General features: G+C 41.0%; 2 protein-coding genes across 3 annotated transcripts; one reads left to right on the top strand and one right to left on the bottom strand.

The window, feature by feature from the left end:
* Positions 1-1,398: 1,398 nt before the first annotated feature.
* On the bottom strand, positions 1,399-8,528 carry spata2 (spermatogenesis associated 2). Of its 2 annotated transcripts, none has more exons than XM_063880477.1 (3): positions 8,446-8,528; positions 6,640-7,440; positions 1,399-5,803 (listed from the first exon to the last, which is right to left on the bottom strand). In XM_063880477.1, the coding sequence occupies exons 2-3, from the start codon at positions 6,970-6,972 to the stop codon at positions 4,451-4,453; spliced, it is 1,686 nt and encodes a 561-aa protein (XP_063736547.1). In that variant the 5' UTR covers positions 6,973-7,440; positions 8,446-8,528; the 3' UTR covers positions 1,399-4,450. The 2 variants fall into 2 exon arrangements, with proteins under 2 accessions (XP_063736547.1, XP_063736555.1); XM_063880485.1 differs by lacking the exon at positions 8,446-8,528 and adding an exon at positions 7,946-8,237.
* Positions 8,529-8,531: 3 nt separating this feature from the next.
* Positions 8,532-14,825, top strand: rnf114 (ring finger protein 114). The gene is made up of 7 exons (XM_063880497.1): positions 8,532-8,687; positions 9,426-9,658; positions 10,212-10,362; positions 10,573-10,679; positions 12,555-12,669; positions 12,768-12,875; positions 12,982-14,825. The coding sequence occupies exons 2-7, from the start codon at positions 9,522-9,524 to the stop codon at positions 13,045-13,047; spliced, it is 684 nt and encodes a 227-aa protein (XP_063736567.1). The 5' UTR covers positions 8,532-8,687; positions 9,426-9,521; the 3' UTR covers positions 13,048-14,825.
* The last annotated feature ends 3,560 nt before the right edge of the window (positions 14,826-18,385 follow it).

The raw sequence follows: 18,385 nt of genomic DNA, 5'->3' as shown, positions 1-18,385 counted from the left end.
TTCATCTCTTCTTACCTTTTCAAATTGGAGGTTGCCTTCATCTAGAGGTCCATGTTAGTCTCGATTTGGGAATAAATGAACAAGAAAAGTTACCTGATATTACAGCAAATCCAAACAGCTGCTATAAAAAAAGATAATAGTAATGATATAGGGCTAAAAGTGATAAATCCTACCATGAAACATATATTTTCCATTAAAAATTTAGTATTTTTTCAAAAGGATCGGTGTGCTTGCTGCAGCCTCATTCGTGCAATGTATGGGTATTTATCACCATCTACTGGTCGTAGAGGAAAAAGCCAACCCAATCAGCTCTAGGCAGCCTGAACACTCAAAATAAACCAGAACCAGGGTGAGAAGGGAGAAACAAACATGTAAACGTTTAACAGAAAAAGCTTTCATTAAGGGGAAACAGGCTTGTGATGAATTAAATACCAGCCACAGGAAGTATAGGGATAATTCTCTTCACAAATTACAGTCCGATTTGCAATTGTGTGAATCCTTAATAGAGATATTAGATAGGGTAGTTGTTATCTGTCATATTAAAAGGGAATCATATGCAGGTTTAAACCTGTAGAAAGTAATAAAAACAAGTACCCTTAGTGCTTGATAAATCAGACTGTGTACACATTGCAGACAGATCAGTAACACCATTTAACATTTTTAATCACCAAAAACTCATGGCTTTTTTCCAGAATTTTATTCTTTAAATTATTTTATAAAATCTCATTTATATATTTTCACCGATTAACAATTTTGGCTATTTTCCCTTTCCAACCCCGTGTTAGCCAACATATTGATCGTAATGTCCATACCCCTTCATATAAACATTGTGCAATGATCTTCAGTGCCAAGGTGGAGGGGGAGAACAGAGGGGAGACTGGGGTGACGGTTCATGTAGGGTGAGAGGAAAGAGGTATGGGTTTGGGCCTTGTTCAGAGCATGTCAAGAAAGGGTATGGGAAATAGGGAATGGTAAAGGGACTGCCTAACTACACCACCACTGTTAACATCGATAACCACACAGAGAGGTAAAGGGAGTATTGACTTCCACAATGACGAGTGTGTCCGGTGTGGGTTAAAACCAATTATGTTCAAATGGCTCAATGTATTCCATGACATAAAATTAAAAAAAGCTCTTGTTTTTTCCATCAGTAATTCATATCCACTGATACATGTACAGTAAGCTCCCCATTAGAGAGTCACCTATGACAAATTGTCCACTAAAAGATTAAAACAGTGCCCACAAACTTAGCAGCAGCGCTGAAGACTGTTAAGCCCTTTGTAGTGACCTACACAAAGTATCAGTCCACTGATTGGGGTCAAACCCTCGTCCCATGGTGTGCAAGTAGGTGTATATGTTGGTGATTCTCTTTCTAGGCTTCTTACAAAGGCCAAAATCTGAAGACACAAGGCTAAACTTTAGCAGAACCACAGATTCATGTAACATTAACTGTACATCCGGGCATGCAACAGGGATTCACTTTCCACTCCAATAATATATATTTGTTCTTCATTTGGCAATAGGATCACTCTTTTAACATGGCTCAACAATTCTTAAAGTCGTCTTTGTTGCTGGTATGATTTGCGATAAATGGACGCACGCAACTAAAATATATCTATGATAAATATTATAAACTATGTAGAAAGGCTTTCATCATATGAAAACCAAACAATTGCACACCTCCTCTTAGATCACAGAAGACTTTCGTCATAGCCAAGTTAGCCAACGTTGACTCAAAAGTCTCTCTTAAAGAACCCTTCAGCTACATCCAAACCGTATCAAAAGTTCCCTTCTTTAAGTTGTTAAACATGATAAAAACTGTTTTAAAAGGGAAGGAATGAACAGAAGTAAGAAATCAGATATCACTTCCTGTAACCAAACCGGTGTTCAGGTAATATCTAAAAAGCAAAGCAAAACATGGTTGTTATTATTACAGACAATAACCTCTGTAAGCACATGGTTAATATATTGGTATACAAGTTGTAAATTGCTTGTAAATAAGTTGTAAATAATCCTGTTAATGCATGGTGCAATATGCTTAGTATGCAGGGTGACAATATGCACCGGCGTGGTAGTTAGTCCATACTTGTGTGTTTTTGAATAACTCTGAATTCCTTCCTTAGCTGTCATAAAACAAGCTTTATATTTACTTCATGCAGCCTTGCAAAACCATGTTAATGTTTAACCTATAAGCTGGTAACACAAAATGTCAATAACACTTAAAGTAGTCGATAAGAGAGCTGAATGAGCTATAAGGCGTTTAAAGGTTATTTCTGACAGAACATTATGGCTATGATTGCCTATGGTCTGTCAAGATAACCTAGGTTATTTTTATGAAATGCGATTTAAAATTAGCCCTTGGTGAAATGGGTCAGTTGCCACATACAGCTTAAAGTATCCTTTTACATCAACACTCAAAACCTAATCACTATTTAGAATACTTTATAGATGTTCCGACACTCAGATTACAGGTCAGCACAGTTTGTTCAGCATTGATGACCCCAGCCCTTATGCGAATTGTTTTGTGTAAATGTCCACAGCAAATGGCAGTGGCTTGCTGGAGGAAACTCCTGCTAGCATTCACCAAATCAAGGTACTAAGCGAGGGCATTCAAGGTCTTAAATATGAAACATTGGCATCACTATGCTGTACAGGTGGGAAGACAACAACAACATAAATCACTGTCATGACTCAGTTCAATAGCCTTGTGCTAAATACTACCTTTGATAAGCTAAACTATTAGATGTTGTAAAATCCACGTCAGAGAGGTCTTGATTCAACTCTATTGTCTATTTTGAGCTCACAGTCGTAGGTGCATCTGTATTGAACTGTTACAAGTTTTAAAGGGTGTCTTGTCAATGGGAAAAAAATACAGACAACTTACAGTTCAATACAATCCAGTTCACTACCACACACACTGCAGTCTGAATGGATACCATAAAACTAAATCAGCCCCTTTATGACCATTTGAACAAACCCCACACTGTTTAAGCTTAACAAAGGTAGTATTTGATACAGGGATATTGTATTGAATTGCCTGATAAAATAGAGATGTTCATCTTCTGGTGTCCACGCCCTGTGATAACAGAAACTGTAAACGGCTACAAGACAGAACACCTTGTGCCATGTCGTTCAGATGACAAAGCTAAAGTTGAAGATAAATACCCTCTGCTAACATTTTACAAGTGACTTAATTGGCTAATTATAAGCTGAAACACAAGTTGGGCTAGTTTGAAACCACAATGTCAAACTCGCTGTGGTGTATAAGCTGAAGCCATTTGAGGTAGACGGAAACCGTATCAGAGTCCACACTTCCATACTATCAATATGCTCACACACTGTCAAAAGAAGCTCAATCACTTGATTGGAGGGTCAGTGTGAGACATCCTGTGACTCCACCTGAGGCTGGGAAAGACTGATCTGGTAAGGGTGCACTACATCATGGGCCATGGTGGTTTAAGGAGTGTGATGAAAGGGAATGGGGGGGGGGGGGATTGAAACTGACACAACTCAACAGGCTATTTACCAGAAAGAAGTCAACGCCACACACCTTCATTATCTTCATCAAGCCAACAGCGGCGTTTAGACCTCAGTCATATAACCAGAAACAATTGAGGGTTCATTTACAAGGCATACTCTTTTAAATATAATATATGGCATCTGACCATTGTCTCAATATGTCCCTTTGAAATATCTCCCACCCCCCGCCCACAGACACAAGTTAAAACCCCAAAAGTCCCAATGCCAGACCTCATGCCCATTTAACAGTCTCACATTGTTCTAGAGAATAGAGATTAAAAATATATACTATTGACTTATTGACTTCCAGTGTATGTTTTCTGTTTTTCAAGTTTAAAAAGATCTCCTGTTTCACAATGCAAGCTCAGAGGTCTTTTCACCATGCGCACACACACACACGCACACACCCACACACACACACCACAGTATATATATATATATATTTATATATATTTATATATTAGAGGAATTCTTAGCTGAGAAGTTAGGCAAAGTATATATGTTCATTTGGACGGAATTCATTCAAAATAAGAAGGAATTACTCTCCCTTTTTTCCAGTTTCCCCTTTGAGGAGGACAACATTTGAGGATTTGGGGAAGCGCTACAACATCACAAAACTACTCAAGAGCAGGTAGCAGGGTAAAAGGAAGAAGAAATAGATAAAAAGGCCTGAACTTGTACAAGGCAAAGAGATGGGCAGACAATATGGCTCTCTGTGGCATGTGCATTTCAGGGCCATTACTGATGGTAAGAGAAAATCTACAAAAGTCCAAGAGAGGGTAAGATAGAGCTAAAAGACCAGCAGATAAAGGGGGAGACAGGGAATGAGTTGCTAAACAGGAACAGAGCTAAAGCAATAGTGCAAGACTATTCAGCGGGTTAAGGGGGGGGGGGGACTAGAAGGGAGAAACAAATATTCTGTCGGCCTGATTCATCGATACACCAGGTGAGATATGGTGCCAGATTTGAAGTTGAGCTGATGGTTGGGCACAAAGCTGTGCTGGGGGTTCTTTCTGGTGCAAATATCCTTTGCGTACAGGCCCATGCATGAGTCACACGACACCTTCGAGCAGTTCACACAGGTGTGGGAGGCCCCTGGCTTGTTGCAAAACCCGCACCGCGATCCCCCCAAGCTTAGTCGCTCACTGCTGCCTCCCTTTGGCGTTGTCAAGGCAACAGACTTGCTAGCAAACAGCTTAGTGGACATGAGGGGTTTCTCCACCATCTGGGGGTGAGGGTGGGGGTGGGAGTGTGAGTGGGTCAGCGTGAGGGGGTGCGGATGTAGATGGGAGTGGGAGTGCGTATTGGAGTACACAGAGAGTTTTTCCTTCACAGGAATGTATCCGTCGAGGGGCCGTGGGGATTTCGGGTGGTAGTCCTGGTGGCCACAGCAAGGGGAGGGGTCCACCTCGTGACAGGTAGAGCAGAGGATCATGTCACACCTCTGGCAGGAGGCCATAGAGGAGCAGCCCAGCCCACAGCCCTGACACTTCACACTGCCGTGAGCTTTGAGTAGCCACGCATCCCTTAGATCCCGAGGCTCTCTAGATGGAGGGCGAGAGGGGGTCTGCCTTCCACCCGTCCCAACACCCCTCTCTGTGTACAAGTCAATCTCATCCAAAGAGGACAGGTGGTAAGATGTGTAAGCATCAGCCGGGGGAGGTGACTGAATAGGGAAGAAATCCGCAATAGGGCTATAGGAAGGAGGAGCTGCCACAGAGAAGAGAGACGCTGAGGTGATGGGCCGGAGGATCTCATCCTTCATATCCTCCTCTGCATCCACAAACAGGGGCTCCTTCCTCAGACTCAAAGAAGCCTTTAACACGGGCTTGCTCACTGCTGCGTGCCAGTGACCAGCTCCATCCGTAACATCCACAGACTTAGATGGTCGGCTTCCTCTCCTCAGGTGGTGGGCATGAGGCCTCTCTATATCCAACGGGCGCACAGACAGCCGAGCCATATCTGCCCCAAGGCTGTCGCGTCTGCGGAGCGCCTCAGCACAGCCGGCTGCATCATCCCTGCAACCTTTGCGGAGTTCCAGGGCCTCCAGCTCTGAGGCTGAGCCACGGGCAAGAGCCACTACCTCTCCCAGAAGACGACACTCTGCCTGGGCCAAGAAGAGCTCAAACGCCAACTGCCGGAGATGATTTGTGCCTCCCGGGTGCTCCTGCAAATGGAACTGCGAATCATGGTCACAGGCGTAGCCAATGGTGCGCATTAGAGTCCGGAGTTCAGGATCGGAAATGGCTGACTGCAGATGGTACACATATGGGCCAGTGAAGGTCTAAAAAGAGAAATAGGTTGATTAAAAGAAAGTCAGTTAAAAGAGCATGAGACGATAAAGCTAGAATCTGCATGCTGTAACTCAAAGTATTGGATGGTTTTGCTACTGAGTTACCCAAAATGAAAGATGTTAAACTTTTAAAACAAATTTAAATATAACCAATAGTGTGTAATGTTGCTTTACATAAACACACTTAATTACAAATTAAGTGCTAAGTAAAAAAAGAATTAGATGGCAGTATTTGTTAAGGATGTATTTTAATTATTAATAACAGAGTTGCACATTTTTGCTAGCCTTATGTTATTGTATTCTTGATAAGAGTTATTAGGTACGGGATAAACTATTGAGAAAATTGGCAGACATTATATTTAAGTATAATAGTCTCTGTATGTATCCTTGCGCAAATATCACTGCAGTCTTTGTGAACAATTGCACAGCTCTTACAATGAAGGCATTTAGGGAAGATGCGGACAAGTTTTTCCACATAGAGGCTTTTTAAATGTATGCTGTTTTCACTGGCATGTAAAACATCAGGTGGACTCAGTGGATGTTTGAAGGGGTAGTTCAAATGTTTTGTCTGCCTGTGCATTTCACTTTTTTTGTTTTATTAACTCAAAACATCTGGACTTTTGCAAATGTCTGCACATTTGCTAAGGTGTTCCCTTGAATAGTGATTTTGGATGTATTCATACAGAGCTCGGGAAATCTATATGGTAAATCCAAATTGGAGGGGAAGTTATATTGGAAGCTGATTGCTAATGCAGTTACAATCTATAACATTAAAGTATTTTCTATTCTATTTCCATATTATAACCCCAAGAATAAACTCAACTCACTTTTATACATCTGAACTCCTTCTTCCAGGGGAAAAGCAAGAGGTTGGTGCAGATGGTTTCTAATGTGTTGAAGGCTCTCTCCAGGCTCTTGATGTTCCCTCCTCTCTGGCAGCGGAGAGAATTATCCACCATTTCGTAGAAGCGAACCATCCGAAAACGCTGTCCCGGATCCGGCTGGTAGGCCCCTAGCAGAGCTGTAGCTGTTGAGAGTAGGGCCTCGCTGTCCTTACGTCGCCCTCTGTCCCCTGCTGTATATTCACCTCCATCTTCCAGACGCCTCTCCAGTGCAGTTACATACCTTCGAAAAAGGTCCTCCTTTAACTTGGCATCCATTATTGGCAGCAGACTATCAGTCAGCTGTTGTACTTTTGTGAAAAAGCCTCACCCTCTTTAGCATACTCTGCACCAGGATGCCAAATTCAAGCACCATTTTCGATTACCATATTCAATGTAGACCCTGGCACACACTCAACATCTGGAGAGGTGGAAGAAGAATGAGATTTGCATCCAATCAGCAGCACATCCTTCAAAAAGAGAGATGCAGTTGTCTTATGCTTTCAGTTGGTGTAGCTAGGCTTCAGCCTGTAGGGATGCTTTCTTACGGGCATCTCTGGTATTGGCTCAAAGCCCGACTTGTTTCCAGACAAACAGGCCTATGTCGTGTAAGATGAGGAGGAGTGGTTGCTTCAGGCTCTGTCAAAGCAGAGCTAAGTCTATTGTATTTCTTGGTTACAGCAAGTGCAGAGTTGAAGGTCACTCATCATGAAGACACATTCGTGATTCTTCTGAGCAGTCTCCAAGCTGTAATGACACAGAAGAGATATATGAAAATGGATATCTCTAAATCAGACACACAAATAAAAGGATGAAACTTGAGACACATATTTTTCTACTGACTCGGTCGTGGTAATTCAGTCCAACGCAGGATGCATTTGTAACAATCAACAACAATGATTGGTATTTTGGAAAACAGTAACTCCCTCAGCAACTGTCCTGATGGGTGCATTGTGTGTCCTATTATTGGCGGTTGTGTAGTAAATACTTGGGAGTCATAGATAGTTATCACTATGTATGTAACCAAGACAAACAATAGAGTAATAACAGTCTACATAAACAAGAATCGGGACTCACTGTTGACAGACTTACTTATTTTGTATTACATGACGCTATTGAATATATCAGTCAGTGGTACAACATGCGCGTAAACCATAGTAGCCTATACTTATACTTAGCTCAGAGAAACAACACAATAAAAAACTGTTTACATGCGGATGAAAATCCGGACATGTGTAAATCTAAATTATACCATAAAGCTGGAATCACAGCAGTTGAGTGTGTCTGCTCCTGGTTCCCTGGATGACCGGCTGTGGTTCGCCTCACACATCAACCTCAGTGAGTATACGTTTAGCGACCTAGCAACATCATGGCTTTGCTAGCAACAGCCCCCTGCATTAGTATTGCGCATTAACTGCAACAGAATCACGACCAACGATGATAATAACATACAGCGCCCGAGGACAGCGTGTCTGTTAATTCTTCATGAAACTGAAACCCACAGAACCCGATGCTGTCACTCGCACGGGCCCCTAGTTGAGTATCGGCTCAGCAGTGAACGCCCATTTGAGCGCAGCTGGCTAGCTAACATTGCTTGAGCTAGCAGGGCGGTACATCGTTAGATAAACATCTTTGGTGATTTAAGAGACAATTATCGAAGCATATACAGTCAATGTGTCATCACCCAAGTCTATTGCTGCTTCAACTAAGAGGCCACACCGTTTTTGTAACACCACTAACAGTACATCTTACCTTTACAAGTGCTAGCCGTGGCTAGCTACGCCTCCTCAGCTGTTGGAAATTCCCATCATCACACTGCGCATGCGCCAGGTTCTGACAGTTCGTCAGCACCGGGGGCCCACGTGCTGTTTGAGAGGAGCCGGAGGAGGAAGAGGAGTGATGCAGAGCCCACCGACTTCATCATTGTGCGAGGTGCATGGATATACAATCTTTATCAGAAAAAAAGGGATACGTGTATCAATCTATAATGACTGGTAAGAAACTGTTTTGTAAGCAAACTTAAGTGATCCACCTATTTGATATTGACATTACCTTTCTTTTAGTGTTTGCTATGTATGCTATATGGTGAAAGAAGTACTTTTAGTAAGAAAATAAATAAATACAATTAAAAATAATTGTTGTTACAAGTAAGAGTACTGTACTAAAATGTTACTTAAAGTACATAACCATGACATCTAACTAAGTTGGACTCTTTTAATTTTTAATTATGTGCAATGCCTTTTTTTTATGCTGCTGCAACGAAAAAAATTCCCAATTTGGGATCAATAAAGTAAATCTTATCTTATCTTAGGTTGGCACAAAAGTTACTCATTGTGCAAAATTGCCAGTTTCATATATTACTATTATGTTACTGAATTGTAATGGATGCATTGAAGAGTTCATCATATATTATTATTTTATTTATACTTTGTTTTGATCATCTTACTATGTAAACAATTGCTCTTTGTGAAATTACTGTATGTATAACAAAGTACAATATTGGATCCAATATGTAGGTTAATGGAGTAGCATAGGTAGGCTACCTCAAAATTGTCCGTACAATAGCCTTCTTGGATGCAGTCTAAATATATGTGCATTAACCAAATGGAAAAAATGATTTTCCAATTCTGATTAAATGTATTGTTTGTATTGTATTGTGTTTTTACGATGTCTGCATTGTAACTAATACAAAATAATATCTCGAAAATGTTGTCATATGTTGTACTTTTTAGCGATAACCCCGCCCTCGTGCTTAAAAAAGACCTAGAATCTGATGACGTCGATATGTGAACGGTCGGTGGGGGACCGACAGTCAGTGAAGAAAAGAAATGGCGATGCTCGGAGGGTTTAGTGCAGCACAGCACAAGAAAAACGTCTCTGATGGGAGCAGCGACGTGTCAGAATTCCTCTGCCCAGTTTGTCTCGAAATATTCGACAGTCCCGTAACAACACAATGCGGTCATACGTGAGTATTATGCCTTTTTATCTCGGCCGTCCTCCCCTAAACCCTCCTCGAACACTAGCGATGCAAAGGTTCGAGGTGAAAACCCTGCGCGGAAAGGATAGTTTTTAATGATGTCCTGCCACCAGAGTCGCAAACATTGAACATGAGTGTTCCTGTTTTTGTTATGTTCCTATAATTGTATTCAGCTTACTTGTATATTTGGTAAAAACCAATGCCAGCTCGCTAAACCAGTTTCAGTTTTGTTTACATCAAAGAGGCGACATCGCCTGGGAGTTGTAGTTTTGATATCCATTGCTTGAACTCACCAAATCACATTAAAGGACTACAAGTCCCTGCGCCCTCTTGAGTTTGGGACTTTCCATTGGATTTACAGGAAGCTTTAGTTAAGTGCTATACATGGATTTTTCTAGCAACCAAAACAAACAGGGTATTTAATGGAAGCCTATAAATAGTAGAAACACTTGTAAATAGATACCACATCCTAAAATGGAGTTTCAGTGTCTTATTTACCTTTCTTAGTTTATCTGAACATTATTCACCCATCTTTTGACAGGTTCTGCCAGAGTTGTTTGCAGGAGTGTTTGCGTCCACAGAAACCCGTTTGTGCTGTATGTCGGGCCGGGCTCGGCCACTGGACTAAAGCTGCTGAGCTTGAGGCCATCATCCAATCATCAGTGGCTGCATGCAAAGGATGTGGAGCACAGGTATTTAATACAAAAGTTAACACATGGCATCTGAATGACCTTTGCTGGTTTGTTGTGAATCATAACTCCCTATGTCCAGACTTAATCTGACACTGAGTCTAAACTTCAGTGTGTATAAATTGCCACAGTGAGAGAATTGCAGTGTCAAAACATTGAGAATAATATCATTTAGATTGTACACTAGCTGATGTGTTTCTTCCTACTATTCAGGTTGGTCTTTCTCAGATGAGAGGCCACACAGCTGGCTGCTCAAAATACCAGGAGTATATTGAGGAGGGAGTGAGGACCACTGCCCAGAACCAGCCTGCCATCATTAGGTAAGACAAATGGCCATTAGAAGAAAACTGGCCTTTGACTGAAATCACTCACTAACTCACTATTGTCTACATAATAAACACTCAACAGTTTAGTTAGCAGTCAAATGAAACTGTGTGCAATTACTGATAGGTGTAGTGTTAATAATAATAATAATAATAATACATTTTATTTAGAGGCGCCTTTCAAAGCACCCAAGGACACCTTACAATTCAGAAAATATTCTTTAAAATGGTACAAAAGGACAGTAACAGGGAACATGTGGGGAAACAGGGGAAATGTAGCACTACAGTGAGTAGGCTGATCTGAACAGGTGGGTTTTGAGGAGGGACTTGAATGTGGTGATTGTGTCAGACTGTTGGATATGTTGGGGGAGGGAGTTCCAGAGTCTGGGAGCAGTGCAGCTGAAAGCCCGAGCACCCATGGTGACGAGGCGTGGATTGGGGGCCGATAGTAGACCAGCAGAGGACGGGGGGGGAGGCGGTGTACTCCTGAAGGAGGTCGGCCAGATAAGTGAGGGCCAGGTTGTGGAGGGTATGGTATGTGAGTAGGAAGTTTTTGTACTTAATCCGGTGTTGTAAGGGAGCAAGTGCAGTTGCATGAGGACGTGGGTGATGTGGTCAGAAGACGTGGATGATGATACGGGTAGAAGAGTTCTGAATGATTTGGAGTTTATTGAGGAGTTTGATGGGAAGGCCAGAGAGGACAGCGTTGCAGTAGTCTATACGGGATGTTACAAATGCATGAACCAGAACTTCAGTGATGGATTGAGACTGGAATGGGTGGAGTCTGGATATGTTTCATATGTGAAAGAAGGAAGGCCGGATGATGTTTTTTATGCGGGGCGCAAATGAGCGGGAACTGTCCAGGATGACGCCAAGGCTCTTAACTTGGGTGTTGCATTTCTTAAAAACATTTATCTGAAAAAGCTGGTATTTTATAACCTGCATCCTACTGCTTTATTTTAAGTTGTGAACGGCATATTTTCTCACCCCTATGACCGTAGAGGGGGAGGAGACTTACTGTAACAATCCAGTCTGATGGAGCACATTCTTAAAACTGGTTCTTTGAACAACTTCCAACAATTGTGTGTTCTCCAAATAAATCGTCTGCATTTTAGTGACTAAGGGATAAGTTATATTTACATATACCACATCCAATTGTAAACAGAACATTCTGCTTGAAGGGTGAACCATAAGAAAGTAGTTCTGCTGTTAAAAAGGCATCAATAATGATTTATTGTGTTAAAACCTTTTAACCCTATAACTTTTTTTGGACCCCATTATAACCTTTCAGAGTTTTCAATAGATTTGCCTGTGCTCGTCCAGCTGCTTTATTTCCTTAGCAGTATCATTTGAATGCAGTTTAGTTTTCACTTTGTTGATATCAATATTTTCGCTGTAGTTTGCACATGTTCAAATATGAATTATTTTAAGGTTTTATAATGTAAAAGGATTCATTATTTGACTGTTACAATTACCTTGAGATAAAAGTTCTCACTTTAAAATACAGAGGTCTAATATAGAAACAACCATTGAAATCTAAATTAGGGTGGAGCGTTGCTTACCCGAGTAAAGACTCAGCTCCCTTCTATCTGTGTTTTAATCCAAGCTTCTCTACATGCCGTGCCAGGTCAGCATGTTAGTGCTGATGAAGGCATGTGAGTTTATATTTGTGGGCCCCACTAGCTAGAACAATACTACGATGTATATTGTGACAATAATTTTACATTTTGTGATTCCACGAGTCACTAGTTTGGCAACGAATAAAAGTAAACGTGATTTTAGCTTGATTCATAGCAATGCAAGCTAAATGTCTTCTCTATGTTCAAATACAGAATCAGTGGTGTAACACATTTTATTGTTTCTTTTCCACAGTCCAGTACCAAATCGCTTCACCTTCACCTGCCCATACTGCAACTGCCAGAACCTCGATCAGGATGGTCTGGTCGAACATTGCACTTCCCAGCATGGTCGTGATACACGACAAGTGGTAGGAAATCTAAACTACAATGTTACTTAAAGAATTGTTTGGATTAAGTTAGGGTTAATTTGTTTATAGATGCATTATTAATTTCACCATGTGTTCAGGTGTGTCCCATCTGTGCCTCAATGCCTTGGGGGGACCCTAACTACAGGAGTGCTGACTTTTTCCAGCACTTGAAGATCAGACACACATTCTCCTATGACACCTTTGTTGTAAGTTAAGGCCTTAGACATTACCTAGAGTTTATGTTTGTGATGTTAACGATGAGTTTACTAATTGGTTCTGTTTTCTTCTCTCCTTACGCCCATGTCTTTGCAGGACTACTCCACAGATGAGCACACAATGATCCAGGAAGCTCTACAGCGCTCCCTTATGGACAATTGAAGTGTGGATAACAATCCTCCTGAGCAGGAATTCAGTGAAGGGAAGATGGGGATGAGAAGTCTTGAAAAAACAGAATAACACACTGACATTTTGGTCATCCTTCATGAGGAGGGTGGTACTGTATTACTTTTGGTGATCAGTGTCACAGGGAAATTGGTGTTGTTGCTTTTGATTTATAGGTTTATTAATCAGAAAATAAATCATACAATATGGTTAAAAAGCATATTGTACTTAGGAGTGACACTGTGTTTCTGGTGTGATAAACTCTTATCTTTCCCCCAGTTGAGTCTGTAGACTTGATAGTTTGTTAAATATCTACAAAATTTTGTTTGTTCAAGCTGTTTGTTCATTGATGACACAGTGTCATATAGCCAAAAACTTCCAAAGTTGTAATTAAATTTCCCTGTCGTCAATACTTGATGTTATAAGAGGGTTCGACCACTAGGTGGCTAACTATTGCCAGCAAACGAAAGACTTCACTCAGTGAGGTGGTCAAGTAATGTTAACAATATTATATAAACGTCTACTAAAGAGTGACTGCATGTTTACTCTCGAAAGTGGAGAGGGGTTTTTTGTTGAATTAATTGCAGATGGAGGCTCTGTTTGTTATGCTATTTCTGGCATAGTTTGTGTGAGAGAGTGTATGTTCATTCTGTTTTCAGAGATCTACTGGAAAGAATAAATAATAAGAGGGTCAAACAAAGCCAAATGATGGCTGTTTGCTTTATTGTAATGTTTCTCCCTTATGTCTTTGTGCCTGCTGGTAGATCTTCTTTCTGACTTCCAAATCTCTTAGGGCTAATAGTTCATCCAGTGAACCAAAAGATGCAAGTAGGAGACCATCTGTGTGTCATTATTGATCAGTTTTGTGATTTTAATCGAATTAGATTTTTTGTGCATGTTTCTTGGCCATAAGGGGGCAGTAGAGTTCCACCACACTGTGGCCATCCATGACATCCACTGGCTCCCTCCAGCCTTGTGGCTTCTTTGCAAGACATAATTCAACACAGATTTCATTCTATAAATGTGCTGTACTCAATGTGTTGTTCTCCAGCTTAGGTTTTATATTCAGCATACAAAAATGTCATTGATCTTTAGAAGTTTTAGTGGGGTTATTTGTTATAACATAACTTAGCTTTTAGACAGTCCATAACATGACATCACTTCAGAGTTTTAAATGTTATTACTGTAGTTTGTGTTTTAATGCCCAGTGTCTTGGTAGCTTCATCCCCAAATCACTCCAGTTTGTTTTACTGGCTTTCATCACTGCCGTAACAGTTCTTAAAAAAAAATCAACATGGTTATTATTTATATTTCTCCCAAACTGGCAGCATGTAAACTAACAAGAACATTTAGTTTGACTTTGCTTGATGTTTGTAGGATGTTTTTTGATTTTCATTCTGAACACACCTTTTTTATTTTTAAATCTATGTCTGTTACCAATGACTTGTAATTGTCACAAATCAACCATATACAATAGTGCAAATATTCACACATTGTTGCATTGTATTTGTCTTTTACCAACAGATAAATAAATGTTAATACACCCAGATCAAGTAGCTCTAGACAGAACCTTAATGCCTTTTCACGTAGTCTTTGGTGCCACTTAGCCCTAGATGTCTGTTTTCCTCTCCAGTAAAATCTGTAATAATTTTGTCTGTATTTCTCATGTATAATGACCTTTTTTTCTTTCTCAATATATCTCTCATTCTCTTTTGTCAGCCCTGCTGTTAAGGGGTGCTAAATCCTGATAAATTAAAGCTCTTTAATTATTTAAACCCTGGCCCCAGAAATCAGGCGCAGTGATTTATACCTGTGTGTATGAGACGTGTGGGGGGAGAAACAACACTTGCTGCTTTGATTGATGACCAGTGTGTGTGTGTGTGTCTGGGTGTGTGTGAGAGAGCAGTTAAAAGGGAGGTAATGTGCAGGGTGCATCAATCTAAAGTCTGGATTTGCTCTGTTGTCATAATCAGGCCCAGGGCAAAAGGGTTATGATAGTGAAAATAACTCATTCTGGACTGTGTGAAATAAGCCAACCTTTCTCCAAACCTTTGTTCATGTATTGGAGATCTGGGCAGGGATGCATCACTACAACAATGATATTGCAATGTGTTTTAGCATGTACTTGTATCTAAGGTTATGATGAAACTAAGGCCCTTTGGTGTACATTGTCCACAGGGAGAGAAAACCCTCTCATCTCCTTTCTTTCCTTTGTGTGTTTCTTGTATGTGTAATTACTGTAGCTAAATGATATTACAGTTTCTCACCTAGCTCTGTGGAGACCTCACCCACCAAACTTCTTGATGTAGTCCCCCCTTTCTTCTCTTTTCTTCTCTTTTATTCCCCCCGCCCCCTCCGATCAGGTTTTTTGCTCCTGGCAGATAGAGGAGAGATGTTAGCTGTGAGAGAACTAACGAGATACTCGAGCGCTTCTGGGCAGGAAGGAAGTCGAGCCGAAAAACATGGCAGAAAGAAGTCTTTCTTGTCTGTTTGGTGGCGGAGCTAAAAAGGGAAAGGGGGGTGAAGGTGGGGAATAGGAAAAGGAAGAAAAAGAGGAAAAAGGGAAGAGATGTGAACACATTAAATAAAAATTTCATAAAGTTCAGCGTGTGGTTTCTTTGATGCATGCAATAGATAGTGTATGCAGTCTGCAGGCTCTGTGGAGGCAGCAATTAATGCTACATGTGCCTACAGGCATACTGTGAGAGGCATGGGGACGGTGGCTTGTTTTGGAAGTGTGTCGCACCATCACTCCACGAAGACACCCTTTCACCAGCCTTTTCTTTCAATGTATTGTAAACCTCTCTCTCTACATCTTTCTGCCTCTTGAAATTCAGCATCCCTGAGCTTGTAGGTTAATGCCCCTTGGTCGCTCTCAATAGATTATTATCAAAACATTTGAACAGTCGCAGTATAAAGCCAATATTTTAGCAATAGGCTATTGCTAACAATTACATTTAAAATCGAGATGAGTCTTAACAAAAGATTTTTCTCTGTCTTTCACTTGATTTGGACCTTCTTCAAATGTATGTTTTTGTTCCTGGTTAAGGCCCTTTCACACCAATCATCCATTGCAGTTTGCCTTTTACTCAGAGAGAAAGAGTGGTAAATATTAAAGTGAGTCTGCAAGAAATCACCTGGTTTATAGAGGAAACATATCTGTTAGTGATACACAGAAAGGGTGACATAAGTTAGGAAATCCTCAAAATGCCTGGAAAGTTGCCTCTCTCTCTCTCTCTCTCTCTCTCTCTCTCTCTCTCTCTCTCTCTCTCTCTCTCTCTCTCTCTCTCTCTCTCTCTCTCTCTCTCTCTCTCTCTCTCTCTCTCTCTCTCTCTCTCTCTCTCTCTCTCTCTCTCTCTCTCTCTCTCTCTCTCTCTCTCTCTCTCTCGTTTTGCTGAGGCAGGTATCTGTGATGAGGTGTGGGGAGTGTGAGAGGAGCACTGGGAGTTTGTTCACCGTAAAATTCCTCAAAGTCAGGAGAAACAGGAAGAGCGGGAATCCTGCCACCCGGGCGCTGCAGCACGGGCAGGTCGGCCCTCTCAAATGTTTGAACAGAAAGTGCCAGTGGGCTTCCCCGACATCAAAACTGGTTCTACACCAACTCCTCATCCGCTTTTAAACTCTTAACAACCGACCCCCTACTGTACCCACACACTAGGGATCGACCGATATGCTTTTTTCAGGGCCGATACCGATATCAATTATTACCAAAAAAGGAGTCCGATAACCGATATGTAAAACCGATATTACATTTTTTTTTTATTTTTAAAACCAATATGTCAGTTGTCAAAAAAAAGGCGATATGCAGCAGAAATGTAATTCAAAAGTATTTAATAGTTCTTATTTTGTAACACAAAGTGTAGGGAGCTGCCTGCAGCATTTAAAAAAAAATATGCATATAATGTAAAATCATAGAAAAATAGAAAAAGTAAATCATATCACTCCCTGATGTTTAATGAACTGAAAATGACAAACTAATGAATTAATTGAATAAATAAAATCACTCCCTGTAGATTAATGAACCAAAAAATGGCAAAAAAAACCACTTTGGTTTACTCAAGTCTAGTATTCCCAATTTAGCAAGAGTAGGTTATGGTGGAGGAAGCAGAGCTTTTCTGCATTTTCTCCAGTGAGGCGGCTTCTGGTTTTTTCATATATAGCAGAGACCTCACTGAACACACGCTCACTTGGCACAGAAGAGGGTGGGGCACACAGGAACTTCCTTGCCTTTGGAGCAAGAAGCTTGAAACGGGTCTCATGTTGGCATATCATATCAACATCTCAGGTGATTGAGGTGTTTGTTTTAACTTCTTATTTGTGCAGTTAGCAAAGCACGTCATATGACAGGCCTACTGAGGTGACTTGCGCCACCAGTCATCCATTCACTCGCAGCGATGCAGATTGCAGACAAACGGACGGTCATAACTCGTAACAATAATGGGCCCAAGCCCGTATGACAGTCAAGTTTTTGACCGAAAAATGTCACGTTTATCTTGCTGTATCCACCCGTTGACCAATAAAAGCTTAAACAAATCTGATTTATCGTCAGTCAATTGCGACCAGGTAAGATAAACAGCTAGCTAGCCCTCTCCATAACACTGCCTGAAACATGTTATAAGTTAGCTCGAACAGCTAAACCTATCGTCTATCGTCTGTGACTGTCAGGCACTGATGAAAACTGAGGTTTAGATTGGTGTAGGCCTATTTATTAAAAATGCTTAGGGAAAGTGAGTAAAATGTAACAAATGATATCGCTGGTGTTTCACAGAATTTTAGCTGGGACAGAAAACTTTTACTGGATAGGTAGATTTAAAATGACGAGTGACATCAGGCGAACCACGCTCCCTCCGTTGCGGACACTGATATAACTCATAAGAAAACGAAATTATTCCAAATGAGTTCAATACAAATATAAGGTCTATAGACTACAGCTATATGAACTACCAAATTGTGAGACATTTAAACGTAACGTTACGTTTTGTAAATGGCTAGCTAGTTTGGATTATGTTTCAGTAGTTAGACTGACATCTATTAAGGCTCTATTGGCGAACTAGTAAACTAACGTGCATCAATCGGGAATTAGCTAAATGGAGGAAATGGGAGCTTTGCTTATGGGTCCGGAATGAAAGAGAATAGCTTACAAAGTGGTGTTATTGCAACTTCAGTGTAGTGGATTGTGATTCATTGCAACTTCAGCAATGAATGTACGTTACCTTACCTTTGAAAAAATAGCTCCGTACCGTTGAAGCCCATTCTGCTACTGCCTCGCTGAGAAGCCAAACTGTTCTGAGCATTCAGTCCTCCATCCTGATTGGCTGGATCCGTGCTCACTAAC

The sequence above is a fragment of the Eleginops maclovinus genome, chromosome 1, assembly GCF_036324505.1.
Source record: "Eleginops maclovinus isolate JMC-PN-2008 ecotype Puerto Natales chromosome 1, JC_Emac_rtc_rv5, whole genome shotgun sequence".
Taxonomy (NCBI): domain Eukaryota; kingdom Metazoa; phylum Chordata; class Actinopteri; order Perciformes; family Eleginopidae; genus Eleginops; species Eleginops maclovinus.
This window is presented reverse-complemented; position numbering and strand designations above follow the sequence as displayed.